Genomic DNA, 20,388 nt, shown 5'->3' with positions numbered 1-20,388 from the left:
GCCTTCAAAACTCCCATTAGACCCAGCCAACACAGCCATTGTTCAGGGATGATGGGAGCTGGATTCCAAAAACATCTGGAGGGCACCATCTTAGTTATTCCTAGTTCAGTGGAATTTAGATTATTGTTGTCTTCTGCCTTCTATGAAACTGCTTTATATTAAGTCGGACTATTAGCCCACAATGCTCACTAATTATATTCACTGCCTGACAGCTGCTCTCTAGGATTTCGGAGTGGAATCTTTCCTCTTATATTTGCAGTTGTCAGGAATGGAATCTGGAACATTTTGCATGCAAAATATATGCTTTATTGCTGCATGACAGCTGTTCCTTCAGTATTGTCCCAGAGAGGTAGAATACAATCTTCCACAAGTGGTGGACGTGTAAAAAGGTAAAAGTGTATTGGGAAATGATTTATGATGAATTGGGAAAAAAGTTCAAAACTACTATCCCACAAAAACCAGAGTCCTTTTTGTTGGGGATAATCCAGGCTAAAATTCCCAGGTGTTGGAAAAAGGTTATTTATGTGTGCAACAACTACAGATCGTGTTTTATTAGCCCCCAAATGGAAAGTGAGCGAGGTCCCGATGGCAACTTAAGTTGACAGAATATGCACAACTTGCAGATTTAACATATAGAGTTAAGAGAGCAAGAAGAACATATGTTTCTAGAAGACTGGAATACATTTATTGAATATATGGAAAATAACTATACAGCTGAAAATGCTGGCAGCATGAAGATAAATTCAACAGAGTAAATAATTTTTGATGGATGTAAAAGTGGAAAACTGATCTGAATAGTTACAGTAAAATATGCAGGGATGTAGGATACGTAGAATGAACCATGGAAAGAGAAGGGAAATCACTGGATATTTTAAAGTTTGTAAAATGTTTATTTGAAATTGAAAAATTGAAAATTTAATTTAAAAAATTATAAAAGAAGAAGAGAGGTGGAACACAAATATTTGAATGAATGAGAATACGTTGAACAAGGTCCCATTATTCCCTTTAGCCATCCACGTCTGAATTGGATTCAGTACATCATAGCTGATACAGTGGCAACATGAGATGCCTGTTAACCAACCTCTCACGATTACTGTTGAAAAAAGACCCTCTTCCCCAGGAGACCCCACAGAGCTTCCTTGACATCTTTGTTCCTGAGGCTGTAGATGTAAGGGTTGGACATTGGGGTGATGACAGTGTACACCACAGCAAAGACAGCCCCTCGATGCGATGAGTAGCTGGATTTTGGCAGAAAGTAGGCAGCAATGATAGCTCCATAGAAGAGGGTCACCATGGTGAGGTGGGAGCCACAGGTGGAGAAAGCTTTGCGCCTCCCCGAAGATAACTTCATCACAGCTACCACAATGCGGACGTAGGTGAGGAAGATTAATACACAAGGTCCAAGAAGGACGACGGAACCTTCAAAGAAGATGAGGGCTTCATTGACGCTGGTGTCTGAGCAGGACAGCTGCAGGAGGGGCTGATGGTCACAAAAGTAATGGAATAAGTGGTTGTCCCCACGATAACTGAGACGCAGGAGGAGGCTGGCATGGAGCATGGAGTGGAGGGTGGAAACAATCCAGCAGCCAGCTACCAGGTGTCCACAGACCTTCTGGTTCATTACTGTAGTGTAGTGTAGTGGATTGCAAATTGCAACATAGCGATCCAGCGCCATGACGCTCACTATCAGAAGGTCAGTCACGCCAAACACGCAGAAGAAGAAGAACTGAGCCATGCAGCAGTAGAAAGGGATAGTCTTGGAAGAGGAGATGATATGAGCCAACATCTGAGGCACAGTGACTGATAGGAAGCCCACATCTACCACAGAGAGGCTCCGAAGCAGGAAATACATGGGAGTCTGGAGTCGGGCATCCAGAGAGATGAGAATGATCATCATGATGTTGCCCAGAAGTCCTGCTCCATACATCAGCAGAAAGATTAGGAACAAGAGTGGCTGCTCTTTAGGCTGGGCGGAAAAACCCAGAAGGACAAACTCGACGATGTCTGTGCCATTCTCACAGTCCATGGGACCTGCAGAGAGAAACACACCACACAGCTGGCATGAGCCAAAGGGCTTCATAGCATAACTACCTGTGTAGTAATTGCACGGGCTTTCCACCCCAACCTGTCCTCCAAATGCTGGAAGGACCTGGCAGGGAGAAGGAGAGGTCACAAGGTGTTGCAAGTCACAAGCCAAACAGTAAGCTGCCACCACCTCCTTTCCTGGGCACCCTCGAATGGGGTCCAAGGAGGAGAACCCCCCTTTGTTATTTACCGGGTTGCCCAGTCCTGTGTCACTGTACCATGACACAGACAGAAATCCAACAGATAGATGTACCAAGGGTCAGGCACCAGTTTAGCTTCTCTGGGCAAAAGACACAAAAGGTAAAAGTCCTTTTCCAAGTTTATTGAAAAAGCCACTCAGAAAGTAAAAGCTTGCACATTTCTTGGAAGGTTACAAACAGAAAACATTATAAAATATAGCTAACTAAAACATACTCACAAAATCCAATAGTTCAAAGCACAGCGAGTAGTCAAAATCTCTTTGCTGGTCAAACGCCTTCTGGCAACAAATGCCAGGGCAAGATGTTCTGCAGTTTTCATCTGAATTCCCCAAAGCTTTATCCTTGAGAATCCCACGTGGAAAAGGGGTTTAGGGACCAATCATTTCTTTAGGTTAATTACCAATTACCAATGGCTGTATGATGGGACTATATCTGCTGATTATCAGGAGACCAGGACAGCTGAACTTTGTTTATGCTCAAAGGACCTTGAGATCAAAAGACTGCTTCTTTGTTCCCAGACTTTTCTGACATGTATCAGGCTCTTGAGCTGTAAATTGCCTGATAGCCTTTTCACACCCAGTCCACATCCGAGCCCCCAGCTGCCAGGATCTACAAATCAGATAGCATCTCTTTCCTGCTGTGATGGTAACATATGAGAGTGCTGGAGGTGAAATAGTTAAACAGGTTACCCAATCAGAACCCAGGGGGGTGGAGTCAGAGGGACTATTAAACCAGCTCTGGGAGGGATGAAGGGAGAGTTTGTTGGGTGGTTGGTTGGAGTGGGAGTGAATTGGGATAGAGTCTGTGGGTAGGTTGAGTGAGTGTAGCAAAATAAACTGAGTCAGGAACAGTTAGGAGCTAGGAAGACAAGTAAATATCTGAGAGGTGGTTTAGTGAGTGAGAGCAGGTAGCGGAACATATAGGTCTGGATAGGCACCCCATGATTGTAATTGACTGAGACTGTTTAAGAAACCACACGCTTGTTACACTGCAATAAATAAACAGAAGTTTATGTTCCAATTTAACCCTGACTGGACTCAGTATTTTACCAGGTAGGGCCTGGGTAGTGGCAGCGAGAAATAAAGTGGTGGTGCAGGGATCAATAGACGGTGAAACGTCCGGGGACCTTGTGAGATCGCCACAGAAAAGTGGCGGCAGCGGCGGGATTCGATAAGTCTAAGAGCCTGTGAGGGGAAGCAATACACCTGGAGAGGGGAAGGGTAAATCGGTGAAGTGATTACCTGGCCCGAGGGTGTGATTGAGGTAAACCCCAGATTGCTGCGAAACCGAGATCACCATAACAGCAAGAGATCTCAGAAGTGTGGTGGCCTGGGATTCGGACTCGGATGCTGAACCTGAGGAATCCCAGCCTGCACAGGATTCCCCGCCTCCAGAACCAGCTGAGCCGGGGCTGGAGCTTGAGCCTGAAGGGTCCTCACCTGTGCTGGGTCCTCAGTTGCAGGCACCAGCTGAGTCTGCTCTGGCTCCTGAGGGGTGGAGGACCCATTGCCTGCAGGTGCTCCACTCTCAGTCCCATCAGGGGAAGCTGAGGTTGCCTCTGGGTCTGGTAACCCTCCAGCCTCTCCTAGAGAGGCGGAGGGAACTAAGTTCCCACAGGAGGAGTGCTCGCCTCCAGGCCAGTGGACCTGGGCCGCCCTATGCCTTGGGGCGGATAAAAGCCAGCCAGCCCCAGTCCCAAGTTGCTGGAGCAACATTGTTGGTAGCCAGTTCCTGCCTGAACCCTGTCCTGCTTTCTTGCTGGAGCTCCTGACCTCACTCGACTCCCTGCCTTGTGCCCAGCTTCAGCTTTGATGGACTTCCTCCATACTGCACCTTCGACCTCGGACTGGACTCGGACCTCGCCTCACGGTTAACCCACGGGACCAGCACAAGAAGACTGTTCTGGCAGAGGCTTAGGCTCAGGGTCAGTGGAAGTAAGCTTGAAAGGTTAGAGGCAAAAACCTAAAGCTATATTTTGGGGACCAGGGTCTTGAAAAGCCAAGCCGGGAGGAACAGTGTTGCGAGTAAAATTCTCTTATTTAATTAATTAGTGCAAAATACTAATTCACACATCATGCCCCCCAAGAAGACCAAGCACCCTGTGAGAGAAAACCCATACGAAAGCTCTGGGGAAGAGAATGGGAATCCCCAGGGGGAGGAAACGAGAATAGAAGAGATGACTAAAACCCCACCTGAAGTAGAAGTTCCACCGTTCTCAGAGGATTTTGAAAAGTGGAAATTTGTACAAGAATATAACTTGAAATTAGAGCTTGAGAAAAATACAACTGAACAAGACTTGGAAAAAAAAAATTGAGGCTTGAGCAAGAATTGGAAAAAGAAAAACTGAGGGCTGAGCAGGAAAGGGAATAGCAGCGGTTTCAGTCGGAGATGAGGCAGTTGGAATTAATGGTATGATTGGAAAATCAAAATAATAGTAATAACACCAATGGGCAGAATCAAATGAAGATAGATTTTAAACGCTTTCCTGAGTTTAGGCATAAGGATAGCCCAGAAGCATTTTTAGTATCCTTCGAGAGAGCCTGTCATGATTTTCAAGTGAGAGAGGAAGATAAAATGATGATCTTGAGAGCTAGAATAAGTGGTCCTCTAGCTGAAATATATGCACAAATGACTGAGGAACAATCCCGAAATTATGAGGTGTACAAGCAGTTAATATACACCTGCTTTGGGATTACCTCAGAGCAGTTGAGAAAAAAAATTAGAAGTGTGACAAAGGTGAGGGAGGAAACCTATGTGCAGATGGGTGCAAAGATAAAAATTTACCTCACAAGATGGTTAGAGCAAGAGAATGCAGACGCAGTACCAAAGATTAGGGAAGTGATAGTGTTGGAGCAATTTTAAATGGCCAATTGAAGTACCTGATAAAGGAAAGGAACCCCAAGACAATAGAGGAAGCGGCTGGTTTAGCCGATAAAATAAATGAAATGGCCCACAGATTTGATGGGCCAAAATTTGGTGGGAGATATTGGGAAACAAACAAGAATAAATTTCAGCAAACCAAAGGAAAGATTACCTCAGGAACTGATAAGAGAAGTAGCTCCTCTTCAGAAAGCCAACATGAGAAGGCACACACTCATATGGAGTTTACTGAGGGAAAAGTCAATAAAACAAGTTATGCAGGACCCAAAGACATTTCATACTGGAGATGTGGAAAATTAGGTCATAAAAGTTTTGATTGTAAAACAGGAAAAGAAACGTCTATTGGTAGCACCACACAAAAACAGACATATTGTATCCGGCCTGTGGAGCAGGGCCAGACTAGTCAGGTTGTCAAGGGAACGGACATGCCAGCTAGGCCTGAGCCTGCTGAGGTATTAGACGCCAAAGTCCTGCACTGTTATGCAATTCCACAAGATAATCTCTTGTTAAAGAAAGCTGGAGAGTATATCTGGATAGACGGAAAAAGATATCTTGGGTTAAAGGACACGGGTTCACAAGTCACTATAGTCCACCTGGAGATAATCAGGGATGAAGCCAGAATTCCAGGAAAATTAATAAAATTAAAAGGCATTTCGAAGCAAGCAGAGATCCTAAAGGCGGCGGAAATAGATGTCAGGTTCAAAAACTGTGCAGGGAAGTGGCAGGTAGCCCTTTCGGAAGAAATTCCCGCCCCTGTGCTCATTGGTTGGGACATTTTAGAACATGTGCAGAGTACTTTCATCGTTACCAGAGCAAACGGGAGCCTATAGTCACCTAATCCTGAGCGGGTCGATACAGTAGCAGAGGCAGACTATGCTGAAGGACAGCAAGGGGATAATCTGTGTGAGGAAAGAAAAGACACCTTTTTGTTTCCTTTGACTAAAAGTCAAACCCCAAGTTTTGCCGAAAAGCAAAAAGAAGATACTGAGTTACAAATGTACTTTGAGGCAGCCGAGTCGGAGAGGCCATTAACTCCTCAGTGCCCAGAACGTTTTTGTTCGAGCAAGGACCTTTTATATCGAGAAGTCCTTGCCCCACCGTCCGGGGGTGGGGGATGAAGAAGTGAGAAGACAGTTAGTAATCCCACATGAATACTGGGGCCAAATCCTGCAGCACGCTCACAATAGTGTATTTGGAGCGCATACGGGTATTACACGTAAAAAACGGAGAGTGGCTCAGAATTTTTATTGGCCAGGCATGGGGAAACAAATAAAACAATACTGTCAAGCTTGTGACATATGTCAGAAAAGAGACACCGGTCAAGACAAAACAAAAGCCAAATTGTGCCCCTTGCCTATCATATCAATCCCTTCTCAACGGTTAGGGCTGGACCTGATAGGGCCCTTGCCTAGAGCCAGAAGGCGGGGAAACAGATACATCCTCACCATAGTGGATTATGCAACCAAATATCCAGAAGCCATTCCGTTGCGAAACATTGAAACGGAAATGGTGGCAACCGCTTTAATTAACTATATGAGTAGATTGGGCTTTGCCAGTGAAATAGTCACTGACTTGGGTTCTTCTTTCACATCAAGACTAACGAAAAGAGTATGGGAAGTGTGTGGTATTAAGCATTTAACATCAACACCTTACCACCCTGAAACTAATGGATTAGTTGAAAGATTTAATGGAACCCTAATGAGAATGATTAAAGCCTATACTGCAGAAAATCCCAATGATTGGGATGATAAGATACAACCACTACTGTATGCATCTAGGGATGTACCCCAAGAAAGTACCGGGTTTAGCTCATTTAAGTTATTGTGCAGGAGGCCCCATTAGCTAAAGTTAAAGCTAAAGTCAGGTTAAGAACAGTTTCAGGTTAAGAACGGACCTCCAGAACGAATTAAGTTCTTAACCCGAGGTACCACTGTATTTAGTTTAGGCTGGGATAGTCAACATGGTGCCTTCAAAACTCCCATTAGACCCAGCCAGCACAGCCAGTGCTCAGGGATGATGGGAGCTGGATTCCAACAACATCCTGAGGGCACCATCTTAGCTATTCCTAGTTCAGGGGAATTTAGATTATTGTTGTCTGCCACCTACTAGAAAACTGCTTTATATTAAGTTGGACTGTTGGCCCACAATGCTCACTAATTATATTCACTGCCTGACAGCAGCTCTCTAGGATTTCAGAGTGGACTCTTTCCTCGTTATATCTGGAGTTGTCACGAATGGAGTCTGGAACATTTTGCATGCAAAATATATGCTTTATCGCTGCATGACAACTGTTCCTTCACTATTGTCCCAGGCTAGAAGAGAGGCGGAATAAATTCTTCCACATGTGGTGGACATGTAAAAAGGTAAAAGTGTATTCGGAAATGATTTATGATTAATCAAAATCAAAATTATTTTCTCCCCAAAAATCAGAGTCCTTTTTGTTGGGGATAATCCATACTGAAATTCTCAGGTGTCGAAAAAAGGTTATTTATGTGTGCAACAACTACGGCCCGTGTTTTATTAGCTCCTAAATGGAATGTGAGTGAGGTCCCAACTAAAGAGGATTGGCAACTTAAATTTGACAGAATATGCACAACTTGCAGATTTAACATATAGACTAAGAGAGCAAGAAGAGCATATGTTTCAAGAAGACTGGAAAACATTTATTGAATATATGGAAAATAACTGTATACATCTGAAAACGGTGGCAGCATGAAGATAAACTCAACAGAGTAAATAATTTTTGATGGGTGTAAAAGTGGAAAACTGATCTGAATAGTTACAGTAAAATATGCAGGGATGTAGGATACATAGAATGAACCATGGAAAGAGAAGAAGGGAAATCACTGGATATTTTAAAGTTTGTAAAATGTTTATTTGAAATTGAAAAATTGAAAATTTAATAAAAATTATTATAAAAGAAGAAGAGAGGTGAAATGCAATTATCTGAATGAACAAACGAACGTACGCAGAACAAGGTTCCATTCTTCCCTTTAGACATCCACATCTGAATAGGATTCAGTACATCATAGCCTGTTAACCAACCTCTCACGATTACTGTTGAAAAAAGGCCCTCTTCCCCAGGAGATCCCACAGAGCTTCCTTGACATCTTTGTTCCTGAGGCTGTAGATGTAAGGGTTGGACATTGGGGTGATGACAGTGTACACCACAGCAAAGACAGCCCCTCGCTGGGATGAGTAGCTGGATGTTGGCAGAAAGTAGACAGCAATGATAGCTCCATAGAAGAGGGTCACCATGGTGAGGTGGGAGCCACAGGTGGAGAAAGCTTTGCGCCTCCCCGAAGAAGATAACTTCATCACAGCTACCACAATGCGGACGTAGGTGAGGATGATTAACACAAAAGGTCCAAGAACGACGATGACACCTTCAAAGAAGATGAGGGCTTCATTGACGCTGGTGTCTGAGCAGGACAGCTGCAGGAGGGGCTGATGGTCACAAAAGTAATGGAACAAGTGGTTGTCCCCACGATAACTGAGACGCAGGAGGAGGCTGGCATGGAGCATGGAGTGGAGGGTGGAAACAATCCAGCAGCCAGCTACCAGGTGTCCACAGACCTTCTGGTTCATTACTGTAGTGTAGTGTAGTGGATTGCAAATTGCAACATAGCGATCCAGCGCCATGACGCTCACTATCAGCAGGTCAGTCACGCCAAACACGTAGAAGAAAAAGAACTGAGCCATGCAGCAGTAGAAAGGGATAGTCTTGGAAGTGGAGATGATGTGAGCCAACATCTGAGGCACAGTGACTGATAGGAAGCCCACATCCACCACAGAGAGGCTCCGAAGCAGGAAATACATGGGAGTCTGGAGTCGGGCATCCAGAGAGATGAGAATGATCATCATGATGTTGCCCAGAAGTCCTGCTCCATACATCAGCAGAAAGATTAGGAACAAGAGTGGCTGCTCTTTAGGCTGGACGGAAAAACCCAGAAGGACAAACTCGACGATGTCTGTGCCATTCTCACAGTCCATGGGACCTGCAGAGAGAAACACACCACACAGCTGGCATGAGCCAAAGGGCTTCATAGCTTAGCTTCCTGCCTAAAGGAAGACCCATCTAACACAACACTGAAAGGGATGGTTCAGTGGTTAAGATTGCAAATTTTGGAACGCAGATTCTGAAGTTGAACTCTCAGTATGTGAAGTTTGGCCTTTCTACACTTGTTGAGCAGTCTTTTTCTTTTGTGGTTTTATCAGGTGGAAAATGCGGAATGCCATTAACAAACTGTCAGCTACCAAATACTATCAAATCCTTTAGATACTGCCCACCATTTCATATCAACAATAAAGTGCTGTCAACATTTCTAAATATGATACCATATAAAGAATCAAATATTTTTGCTTAATAAATATTCTGGCATAGCTACCGTTAAATACTAGGTGGTCATTTCCCCCCCCTCATTCAGTTGTTTGGATATTGATAAAGGTCATCTCCTCCTAAACCAGAGATGCGGGACTTGTTGTCTTCTAACTGCTGTTGGACCTCAACTCTCACTGCCCCAGGTAGCACAGCCAACAGTCAGGGATGATGGAAGTTGAAGTTCAACATCTGAAGGACGCAGGTTATCCACTCCTGCTCTGAACTATCCTTTCCTGCTTACAATGATTCTCCATTTTTAGAAACCAGAGGCCTTTCTCCTGGGCATGGTCGGCCAATCGGTGTCAAAGAAGGATAGAACTTTTTTATGTATGCTACAACAGCAGCAAGAATACTTATTGCAAAGTATTGGAAGACACAAGATCTACCCACCCGGGAAGAATGGCAGATGAAGGTGATGGACTACATGGAACTGGCGGAGGGGCTGGCAGAATCTGAGACCAGGGAGAAGAGTTGGTGGAAGAAGATTGGAAGAAATTTAAAGTTTATTTACAGAAATCTTGTAAAATTAAGGAATGTTAGATGTTGGAATGAAGTTACGTGGTTTTAGCAGAAAAGTTATAAAAGATTAAGTAAAAATAGATTGTTAATTGGTGAGAATGTAAAGTTACATTATATTAAGATAAATTATTAGGATAAAAACAAAGATGGAAAGGATTTGCTGAAATAGCTAATTGAACTAGAATACAAAAAAGGGAGGTGTGAGGAGGTCAAGGAAACAAGCAAATGAAAGATAAGTTATGGAAGGATTGATTTGGTTTTTTTCTTAATTGTTTTTACTTCTTTGTGTTTTTGCTCTTTTTTTCTTTTCTTTTTCTTTAATTTTGTAACCTTTCAAAACCTTAATAAATATTATTTTTAAAAATAATAATACAATGATTCTCCAGTTTTGTTGCATTATATCTGGCTAATGACCACCAGTCACACTCATTGTTTCAACACACCTATTCGTTTGTGGCTCCACCTTCACAGTTTTCATAGGATGGAACAAGAAACAACACGCGACAAGCATGTGATGACCTGGTGCATTTCCCAATTGTTAAAATTATTTTATAATTATTAAAAAATGAAAAAATGGTGCAGGGCTGCCTTTAATGTGCTTTCAACACATAAAGATGCATTATATTGAATAAAGCCATTGGTTTACCTTGCCCAGTCATCTCTCACTGGCAGCAGTGTCCCAAGATCTCGGGCCGAGATTGCCCCCAATGAGTCAATTTAAAAGTATTTGTTGTGATCGTGAATCTGTGGAACAAAGTAATATATTCACATGGCATGCATTAACTTTTGCAACCTGATGATGTCATGGAAAACCAAGGCAATAACTGATCAAAGAAGAATCTGACAGATTCAGGGACCACAGGGCACATGTGAATGAAGTATAGAGAGTGAATGACTGAGTGGGGGAAAGTGGATAGCAGATAATCATTTAGCCCTGTGCATCTTACTAGACCTCAAGTGCAGTAGCAGATATATAGACAGAAGATGGGAGAGAGAGAGGGGGGGATACAGACTGGACATATTTTTTGGTGGTGGTGAGCCATGTTCTAAAATATGGGTTTGCTGTTATCACATCTAGTAAGATCACATCATCGTCTGATCACAGTTTCATGGATGTTGAACTGGATGTAGGGATGTGTGAACATGTCCATTTTGGTTCCTTTGGTTCCTGTAATCTTATATTCATTTCTGCACATTCCTACATCAGTGTGCTTTTTATTTTATGTCTGTGTGATAATTCATCAGGATTTTAGTGCAATTTCCCCCCAGTTTGCATATTTTATATGAATGCTTTTACAAAGCAAATTGTAATGCAATTTTGTATGTTCTTTTTGGTAACATATGCATTTTTTAATGAGCACTTTGCCTAGTAAATTCATTTTTGGACACATTACTTGACTGAAGAGCCACAATGCAAAGTTCAGAGAAGCATGAAATTTGAAGAGTGGCTATGTTTCAGTTTTCAGGTGGCTTCTGAAAGTGTGGATTAAGTAGCCCACCCTCTTCCCATAATAACTCTCGCTCTCACTCCCTAATGGACCCACTCTTTCTGCCTGCACAAGCTCCCATTCAAATTCTTGCTCCTCTCCTTCCACCAGACCCACCCTCTGCCCATGCAATTCTGAGGAGGAGCTTGAATATGTGAAGAAAAAGTAGTTCTGTTTGAAGTCCAAACAGGACAGGGGACACTTTTCTCAAAAACGAAAAGAAAAAGACACACTTTTTTAGGGATGGGTGGCAACCCTAGCTAACACTTGCTTTGAAGTATCACGCAGTATCTCTGCACACAAATCGGAATGAATGATAATTAAATGCCCATTATCATCTAATCTCCCTGCAAATTAATAAACAGGTTTTCTGGAAGCAGTCTATTAGTCTGCCCCAGTGCAAACAATGAAGGGGGTTTCCTGATGGCTGTTTATTGTAGGATCAGTGTTCCTCATGCATGCAAAAGTTTGGGGGGTTTTTTTGTAGAGGACACACCACATTGTTGTAATGTTTCAAGGACCCATTTGCAAGTTAAGCCCTCGTCTGAAAGCACCCAAAGAGGTGGAAGACTGTGGTAAACACTTGCCCCACCTCCCCACACAAAATGGGGCAGTATAATTCACAATAACAAGCTTAGGATGTGAAGGTGAGCAATCAAGCTACAGCACATATTAGAGGTCTTCTACTGTCCCACAATAGAGGTCTTACTATACTGTCCATATAGTAAAAGCTATGGTTTTCCCAGTAGTGATGTATGGAAGTGAGAGCTGGACCATAAAGAAAGCAGATCGCCGAAGAATTGATGCTTTTGAATTATGGTGCTGGAGGAGACTCTTGAGAGTCCCATGGACTGCAAGAAGAACAAACCGATCCATTCTGAAGGAAATCAGCCCTGAGTGCTCACTGGAAGGACAGATTGTGAAGCTGAGGCTCCAATTCTTTGCCACCTCATGAGAAGAGAAGACTCCCTGGAAAAGACCCTGATGTTGGGAAAGATGGAGGGCACAAGGAGAAGGGGACGACAGAGGACGAGATGGTTGGATAGTGTCTTCGAAGCTACAAACATGAGTCTGACCAAACTGTGGGAGGCAGTGGAAGACAGAAGTGCCTGGCGTGCTCTGGTCCATGGGGTCACGAAGAGTCGGACACGACTAAACGACTAAACAACAACAACAACACTGTCCCACAATCACTTTACCTATTTTGTGCTTCCATATATCAAATGTCTACATTTTACATCCTTGTGCACAACATATCCACAGGCTTTCCATTCACAGATCTCTGTTGCTCATGCCTATAGGAACACACCCACAAGCATTTTCTCTCCAAACTTTTGTGCTGGGCTGATCTTGCTTCAGAAGGGCTTCCTTGCCTTGCCTTGGTCTGGGCCAGAAAAATTCAGTCCCACCACAGACTCGCATTCTGTCTCATCTAGCTGATGAAGGTCTAAATAAAGGGTGCCTAGCACACTGTTACAGACATTGTGTTAAAAGTTAATGGGGCATCAGAGACTGTAGCATGCCTCAAGATAGTAGCTAAACCTATCCTTACCTGCCTCTGTTTGGATGCTCTTAACTCCTCGCCAACTTGATCTTCAGGCTTGAACAAAAGCACTGGGTAAAATGGAACAAAACCCAACAGAACTGCTTTGCTTAAGTATCTCTAAGTTCTGATAAGAAACAGGAAGGGTCTTGTTAAAGGATTTGCATTGGGAGCCTGTTGAGATCTCTCACAAGCCACTTGAGAATAGCTGCTCTTCAACTCTAAAAAGAAAACTTAACAATCATGTTCTATATATCAAGTATAAAAATTCCACCCTTTCCCCAGCTTATGTTTTCCCCCATAAACTGGATTGTATCATATCTGTTTATATGAAATCAGGCCACCAAAGATTGCAACAGACTACAACCGACCTTGCTTTTTAACCTCTATGGATTCAGCTAGACTGGTAACGAAAAAGCAATTTATATGTGTTGTATGTGTGATATGAAAGGTAATCGATGACAACTGAATTGTGCTTTATCGGCCTTCTTCCGCTTCTCCACTCTGACTGTGCCCCACCGGTGGAGGGTTTCCATCCAGCGGTTGCTGAGTTGTGTGCCAGCAGTCATGTCCACTTAGCATTCTCTCCTCACACCGGGGTCTCTGAAATCCAAAGTGCCCCTTGCAATGGGTTGGGCCCCTAGCTGACAGCGGTCATTGAAAAAGGGCCACTTCTTTTTTGCAGGCTGTGTATGTGTGAGTGAAAATGAGCCAGGCCTAAGAATTAGAATTTGAAAAGAAACCAGGTGAAATTATTTCTGATTTCTTCCTCTCCACCTTGCACTTTGAGGTTTGCTATAGTTGGGAAGGGACGCGGGTAGCACTGTGGGACGCGGGTGGCACTGTGGGTAAATCCTCAGTGCCTAGGACTTGGCGATCGCATGGTTGGCGGTTTGAATCCCCGCGGTGGGGTGCGCTCCCATCGTTTGGTCCCAGCGCCTGCCAACCTAGCAGTTCGAAAGCACCCCTGGGTGCAAGTAGATAAATAGGGACCGCTTACCAGTGGGAAGGTAAACGGCGTTCCGTGTGCTGTGCTGGCCTGCCAGATGCAGCTTGTCACACTGGCCACGTGACCCGGAAGTGTCTGCAGACAGTGCTGGCCCCCGGCCTCTTAAGCGAGATGGGCGCGCAACCCTAGAGTCTGGCAAGACTGGCCCGTATGGGCAGGGGTACCTTTACCTTTACCTTATAGTTGGGAAAAGAGCCATCTTACAAAGATTACCATGATAAAGGACAAAAGTGGTAAGGACCTAACACTGGAAGGACAGATCGTGAAGCTAAGGCTCCAATAATTTGGCCACCTCATGAGAAGAGAAGACTCCCTGGAAAAGACCCTGATGTTGGGAAAGATGGAGGGCACAAGGAGAAGGGGATGGCAGAGTACGAGATGGTTGGACAGTATTCTTGAAGCTACCAGTATGAGTTTGACCAAACTGCAGGAGGCAGTGGAAAACAGGAGTGCCTGGCGTGCTCTGGTCCAGGGGGTCACGAAGAGTCGGACATGACTAAACGACTAAATAACAACAACAACATGTGCGAAATTACATTGTGCCACCAGATGGTGATGTGGTTTCCCATTTTTCTCTACCAGTTTTCCCTGTTTACATTTACAAGACTTTATACTGAAACACTTCTGCCTATTTCTCCCTGGGGGTGGGAAGAGGCCAGCAGCACCTCCTATTAAAACATTAAAAGTGTGTTATATTAGGGAATGGGAATGTTGCTTTGCAAATGTGTTTATTAGGTAAATTTTCCATATTAAAATGTATATATGGGATACCATTGCACTAAAATGCTGCAGACATTCATTTTTCAACAAAATGCAACCAGGTGCGGAAATATCACGTGACATCATTATGATGTCAGGACGAAGCATTTGTCTTTGCATACTAGCTTGCATCAAATGATTCATTTCCTGCTTCTTGCTTTCAGCAAGTATTGGCTGCCCTTGGATGCTCTGAACAAAAGGCACCAAATGCAATTCCCACTTGCTAAGGAACCCCCAGGAGTGCCCTTAAAGTGCACTTCAGAGCCAGCGTGGTGTAGTGGTTAAGAGTGGTAGCCTTGTAATCTGGGGAACCGGGTTCGCGTCTCCGTTCCTCCACATGCAGCTTCTGGGTGACCTTGGACTAGTCACACTTCTTTGAAGTCTCTCAGCCCCACTCACCTGACAGAGTGTTTGTTGGGGAGGAAGGGAAAGGAGAATGTTAGTCGCTTTGAGACTCCTTAAAGGGAGTGAAAGGCGGGATATCAAATCCAAACTCTTCTTCTTCTTCTTCTTCCTTTGCAACCAGGCCTTTGTGGGTGTGATTGGGGCGAGGTGGCCTCACGGGCTGAATTGGGACCTCTGGTGAGCCTAGTCTGAGGTTCCTCATCTCTGGTCTATGTGAAGCCACTAGGAGACATCATCCTGAGGTTTAGGCTGAGACTCCATCAGTCCATGACACCCATCTCTCCAAAAAAGAGGATGCTGATTTGCATAACAGTTGTACGTGTTAATTTATACGTATAGCTGTAAACTTGGATATAGTTACTATTGTTTAAACAGAAAGACAACAAATCTCCCCAGCCATTGCAGGTGACCTGGGTGTGCCTGCCTTGTCTGTTGTCTAGGTGCTAGTCATGGGTAGGCAGCTTCAAGGGCCATCTACTTGCTCTCCCCTTTGGGGTTAAAAGGTAAAGGTAAAGGGACCCCTGACAATTAAGTCCACTTGTGAACAACTCTGGGGTTGTGGTGCTCATTTTGCTTTATAGGCCGAGGGAGCCGGTGTTTGTCCACTTCTGCAGACAGTTTTTCCAGGTCATGTGGCCAGCATGACTAAGCTGCTTCTGGCGAAACCAGAGCAGTGCACAGAAATGCCATTTACCTTTCTGCTGGAGTGGTACCTATTTATCTACTTTAAGGTTACCTGATTTTTTTCAAATAATCCAGGAATACTTCTTTTTTTAAAAAAAAAGAGAAAAAAAGTTATTAAAACAGGTTTTTGTTTTTTTTAAAAAAGAAGTAATACCTTCTCTTCTGTGGTCTCCTCTGGCATGTGGCCTTCCTCTGGGCCCGGCCTGCTCTTTTGGAGTGCTAGCCACCATGGAGTAGGTTCGGGTCAGGCCTGGGCTCGGCCACGTGTCCTTGCCCTCCCAGTGCTCTTCTACCTCTTTTCCTCAGTGGCGGCAGTGGCGCAGCAAGGTCAGCGCTCCCCTCTTTTTTCTCCTTCCTCTTTCTCTCTCTTCCTTCTCCCTGCGTTGGCTTCAGGGTTTTCCTGGCCCCGGAGCACCGCTGGGCAATAGGCCGGGTGCTCTCACTCCCAGTTCGATTTGGGTCAAGAGGGGATCAGCGGGTTCCCCTCGGCAGTGGCACTGGCAGCGGCAGTCTCAGCAGCCCGGAGCCAGCCTGGTAGCGCAGTTGGCTCTGGCTGGCTTCAGGAGCTGTTCACTGCCATGGCGCCTGCAATTTTGCCTCGCCCAAAGTCCCCATATGATGTGTCTTGTGCCGCTGAACCAATCACGCAACATTCATTCCCTACTAATAAATCTATAACACTTAAAATATAAATCCGGGGACATTAAATGAAATCCGGGGACATTTCGGGGACGGATTTTGTCCAGGGACAGATTTGTAAATCGGGGGGCTGTCCCCGGGAAACGGGGACATCTGGTAACCATAATCTATTTACACTGTGTGCTTTTGAACTGCTAGGTTGGCAGGAGCTGGGACTGAACAACGGGGGCTCACCCCGTCGTGGGGATTCGAACTGCCGACCTTTCGATCAGCAAGCCCAAGTGGCACAGTGGTTACTTATCTTTAAAATGGACTTGGAGCCAGACAGCCTTTCACATAGAGAATGCCTTTCAACAGAGGACTTTAAAGGAGGACACAGTAAAGGAGGACCACTTATGTACATCCTAGGCAGATGGTAGAGATTATGATGTTTCTGAACTAGTATCAAGGAGTAGCCTGAACAAGTGTAAAATTAATCCAGCAGGACAGAGATATTATTTACTGGGGAGTCACGAGTCCTGGAGAATGTGTATGATGGGATTGCACTTTGCTTTGTTGCTTATGGGTACTCCAACACTGCCTGAGATTGCCCAGGTGTTTGGGATGGCTTCTTAAACACTTTTGGTTGGTGTAGCTGTTCTGTCCTTTTCCTGGAGAAGTCAGACTTGGCCACAGTCATCCATGTGTTGCACGCCAATTAGACTACAATAATACAACGAAAGTCAAGTGCATTTAAGGGTGTTTAGAGATTTCAATTGGTTCAAAATGTGGCTGCCAGGATATTAACTGGAGTTAGTCACACATAATATATAACTGTTATGTTGCTTTTTAGAATTGTAGAGTTAGAAGTGACCCTGAGTGCAGGGGTGTCCAACAGGTTGATTATGATCTACCAATCAATCACAGGATGTACCTGGTCGATCCTGGTCGATTGCGGGACCCTGATGCCCCCCCCCAACACAAAAAAAGGCTCAACAACTTTGGCTGACCCTCCCCCCCAAAAAGCTCAACAACTTTGGTCAATTCAATGGGTAGATCACTGCCAGTTTATTTATAGTGGGAGTAGATTACAGTCTCTTGGAAATTGGACACCCCTAGTGCAGCCCCCGCCGTGCAGGAAGATGCAGCTGTTCCATACTGAGCTCCATCATAGAGAGGAGAGGTGGACTTACAGAGAAAGAAATTGCTACATCATCCATAACTGGCAAACACCACTCTGCTGTGTGATGATGAGTCATCTTCCCTTGGAGTAATTTCAAAGCTACTCCATTGTCCTACAAAAAGTTGGATTTTCTGAGTGGGGATGAAGGCTAGACAGGGAAGGCATACCTGATATCAAGGAGGTTCCTTGTCAAAAGTAGGTGAGCAAAATGTGTCTTTCCCAAGTGTGGAAAAGTCAATACAGTGGTACCTCGGGTTACATACGCTTCAGGTTACATACGCTTCAGGTTACAGACTCCGTTAACCCAGAAATAGTACCTCGGGTTAAGAACTTTGCTTCAGGTTGAGAACAGAAGTCTTGCTCTGGCAGCATGGCAACAGCAGGAAGCCCCATTAGCTAAAGTGGTGCTTCAGATTAAGAACAGTTTCACATTAAGAACGGATCTACGGAACAAATTAAGTACTTAACCCAAGGTACCACTGTACCAAGTGTGGCAGCAACTCTATTTCTAAGATTGCTGCTGGTTTGTTTAGCAGCTGTAGTTGGTGTGCAACATTAATCTTTAAATTGTTTGGCGTATTTTATTGATTTTTCTAGCCGCCTTGATTATTCTTTTTATGGACAGAATTTTTAAATATATCAACATCACCACCACCAGCAACACACTCAATGCATTCATGAAAAAGACACTGTGCCTTTTCCAGGTGCCTGCTTCCTCAGAAAATCTCTGATCCTGCCGAGAAGCCTCCATGCAGCTGCCTTTATGTCCTGGTTCCTCAGGCTGTAGATGAAGGGGTTCAGCATGGGTGTGACCACTGCATACAAGAGAGAGATGATGGTTCCTTTCTGGGCTGCGTAAGCAGAGGGAGGCTGGAAATAGAGGGAGCTGATGGTGCCGTAGAACAAGACCACTGCAGCCAAGTGGGAGCCACAGGTGGAGAAGGCTTTGCGCTTCCTAGCGGTAGGTGGGACTCTCATGATAGCACAGAAGATGTGGATGTAGGAGATGAAGATGAGAACAAAAGGCCCTAGGATATCCACAACTCCCTCTGCCTGCACCAGAATTTTTATGAGCCCTGTGTCAGAGCAGGAGAGTTCCAAAAGAGGATAGACGTCACAGAAGAGGTAGGGGATCTCCCTAGAGGCACAGAAAGACAGGCGGGATACCAGAAGCGTGTAGAGCAAGGAGTGGAGAGCGGAAACGATCCAGGACCCAGAAGCCAAAATGAGGCAGAACTTGTGGCTCATCAGGGTGGTGTAATGTAAAGGGCGGCAGATGGCCACATAGCGGTCATAAGCCATGCAGGCCAAGAGGAAATTATCAGTGTTGCCAAATGTCAAGAAGAAATACATCTGGATCAAGCAGCCATTGAAGGAGATGGTTTTGGTTTCGGACATCAAACTCATCAATATCTTAGGAACAGTGGTGGAAGCAAACATGGCATCTACCAGTGAGAGGTAGCTGAGGAAGAAGTACATTGGGGTGCGACGGAGGTGGTCATCAAAACGGATCAGCAGGATTATCAAAAGGTTCCCTAGTAGGGTTAACAGGTAGATGAAGAGAAAAAGAAAGAAGAGGAGACTCTGATGTTCTGCTAGGGCAGAGATACCCAAAAGGACCATTTCAGAGATGCTTGTCTGGTTCTTTCTGGCCATTTTACATCTGTAAAAGGGAATGAGAGACCAAGATACCATTTAACTGCTGCTGTGCAACCTTGCAACTTAAACACACAACGAGAAGAGTTCGGTTGGGTCTTGCTTACCTGCAGCAGGTCACAGATTTCCCTTTGGAGAATGTGGGAGCTGAGCTCACAAAGAACACACACACAATGTGAATCAAGACTACAGCCTACTTCACATGTCTGTGTGGCAAAATGTGTGAGCCGCTTTACTGAGATAGGGTTGTATTTATTGAGTACATTTATGTCCCATGGTGTGTGTGGTGTGTGTGTGTATGCCAGGAGGGCCGTTGCCCTGGGCGCACATTGGGGGGAGCACAAACCAGGCGCCCCCCTGGCACATGAGCGCCCGCCTGTCAGCAATGGGGGTTGGGGTGCACAGAAGATGCTCTTTGCCCTCTGTGCCCTGCCCAGCCTGGCATACAAATGCCCGTCTGGCAGCAGTGAAGGCTGGGGGGAACGGAGGGTGAAGAGCACCCGCTGTGCCCTGTGCCTGCCCAGTGGCATCGGCAGCAAGGGCTGGGTGAGTGCCCCCTGGCACGGGTGCACCCGCTCCAGGCTCTGGCAGATGGCACTATGCCCTTGTTTATATGCCCCTGTTTATTTTCTTCCATCCTGGTTCTTAAGGAGATGTAGGCTACATTCATGCCATACATGTAAAGCATGACTTCCCCTGAAGGATCCTGGGAATTGTATTTTACCTTTCATAGAATTACAGTTCCCAGCATCCTTTGCAGTTCTCAGGTTTCTTTGGAGGAAGTCACTTTATTTTACATGGCCCAAAATGCCCCCATTCTCCTATAACATCAGGGCTGCTTCCTTCCTGTTCTTATCCTCCTTATATTCTGGGCTTTCCCACACCTCTTTTTATGTAGTTTCGGAAAACAACAACAACAACAATTTACTATTTATACCCCGCCCATCTGGCTGGGTTTCCCCAGCCACTCTGGGAGGCT

General features: G+C 44.9%; 3 protein-coding genes across 10 annotated transcripts; all 3 read right to left on the bottom strand.

The window, feature by feature from the left end:
- Positions 1–652: 652 nt before the first annotated feature.
- LOC309360551 (olfactory receptor 1B1-like) lies at positions 653–6,983 on the bottom strand. Of its 7 annotated transcripts, none has more exons than XM_081895117.1 (3): positions 4,478–6,983; positions 2,276–2,946; positions 653–2,031 (listed from the first exon to the last, which is right to left on the bottom strand). In XM_081895117.1, exon 3 carries the CDS (start codon positions 2,024–2,026, stop codon positions 1,091–1,093), a length of 936 nt encoding a protein of 311 aa, XP_081751243.1. In that variant the 5' UTR covers positions 2,027–2,031; positions 2,276–2,946; positions 4,478–6,983; the 3' UTR covers positions 653–1,090. The 7 variants fall into 7 exon arrangements, with proteins under 7 accessions (XP_081751243.1, XP_081751244.1, XP_081751246.1 ...); XM_081895118.1 differs by having other exon boundaries at positions 5,320–6,983; XM_081895120.1 differs by lacking the exon at positions 4,478–6,983 and adding an exon at positions 3,725–3,780.
- Positions 6,984–7,498: 515 nt separating this feature from the next.
- LOC309360090 (olfactory receptor 1B1-like) lies at positions 7,499–13,522 on the bottom strand. 2 transcript variants are annotated; one of them, XM_081894671.1, is made up of 3 exons: positions 13,105–13,522; positions 10,712–10,809; positions 7,499–9,163 (listed from the first exon to the last, which is right to left on the bottom strand). In XM_081894671.1, the coding sequence occupies exons 2-3, from the start codon at positions 10,722–10,724 to the stop codon at positions 8,220–8,222; spliced, it is 957 nt and encodes a 318-aa protein (XP_081750797.1). In that variant the 5' UTR covers positions 10,725–10,809; positions 13,105–13,522; the 3' UTR covers positions 7,499–8,219. The 2 variants fall into 2 exon arrangements, with proteins under 2 accessions (XP_081750797.1, XP_081750796.1); XM_081894670.1 differs by lacking the exon at positions 13,105–13,522 and having other exon boundaries at positions 10,712–11,325.
- Positions 13,523–18,428: 4,906 nt separating this feature from the next.
- LOC309359678 (olfactory receptor 1f45-like) lies at positions 18,429–19,409 on the bottom strand (the record flags this gene model as incomplete). Its single annotated transcript, XM_081893553.1, has 1 exon — positions 18,429–19,409. One exon carries the CDS (start codon positions 19,407–19,409, stop codon positions 18,429–18,431), a length of 981 nt encoding a protein of 326 aa, XP_081749679.1.
- Positions 19,410–20,388: the final 979 nt, after the last annotated feature.

The sequence above is a fragment of the Podarcis melisellensis genome (genome assembly GCF_964234715.1).
Source record: "Podarcis melisellensis genome assembly, chromosome: 17".
Lineage (NCBI taxonomy): Eukaryota > Metazoa > Chordata > Lepidosauria > Squamata > Lacertidae > Podarcis > Podarcis melisellensis.
The sequence above is the reverse complement of the archived record's forward strand: the minus strand, read 5'-3'. Positions and strand labels throughout refer to the sequence as shown.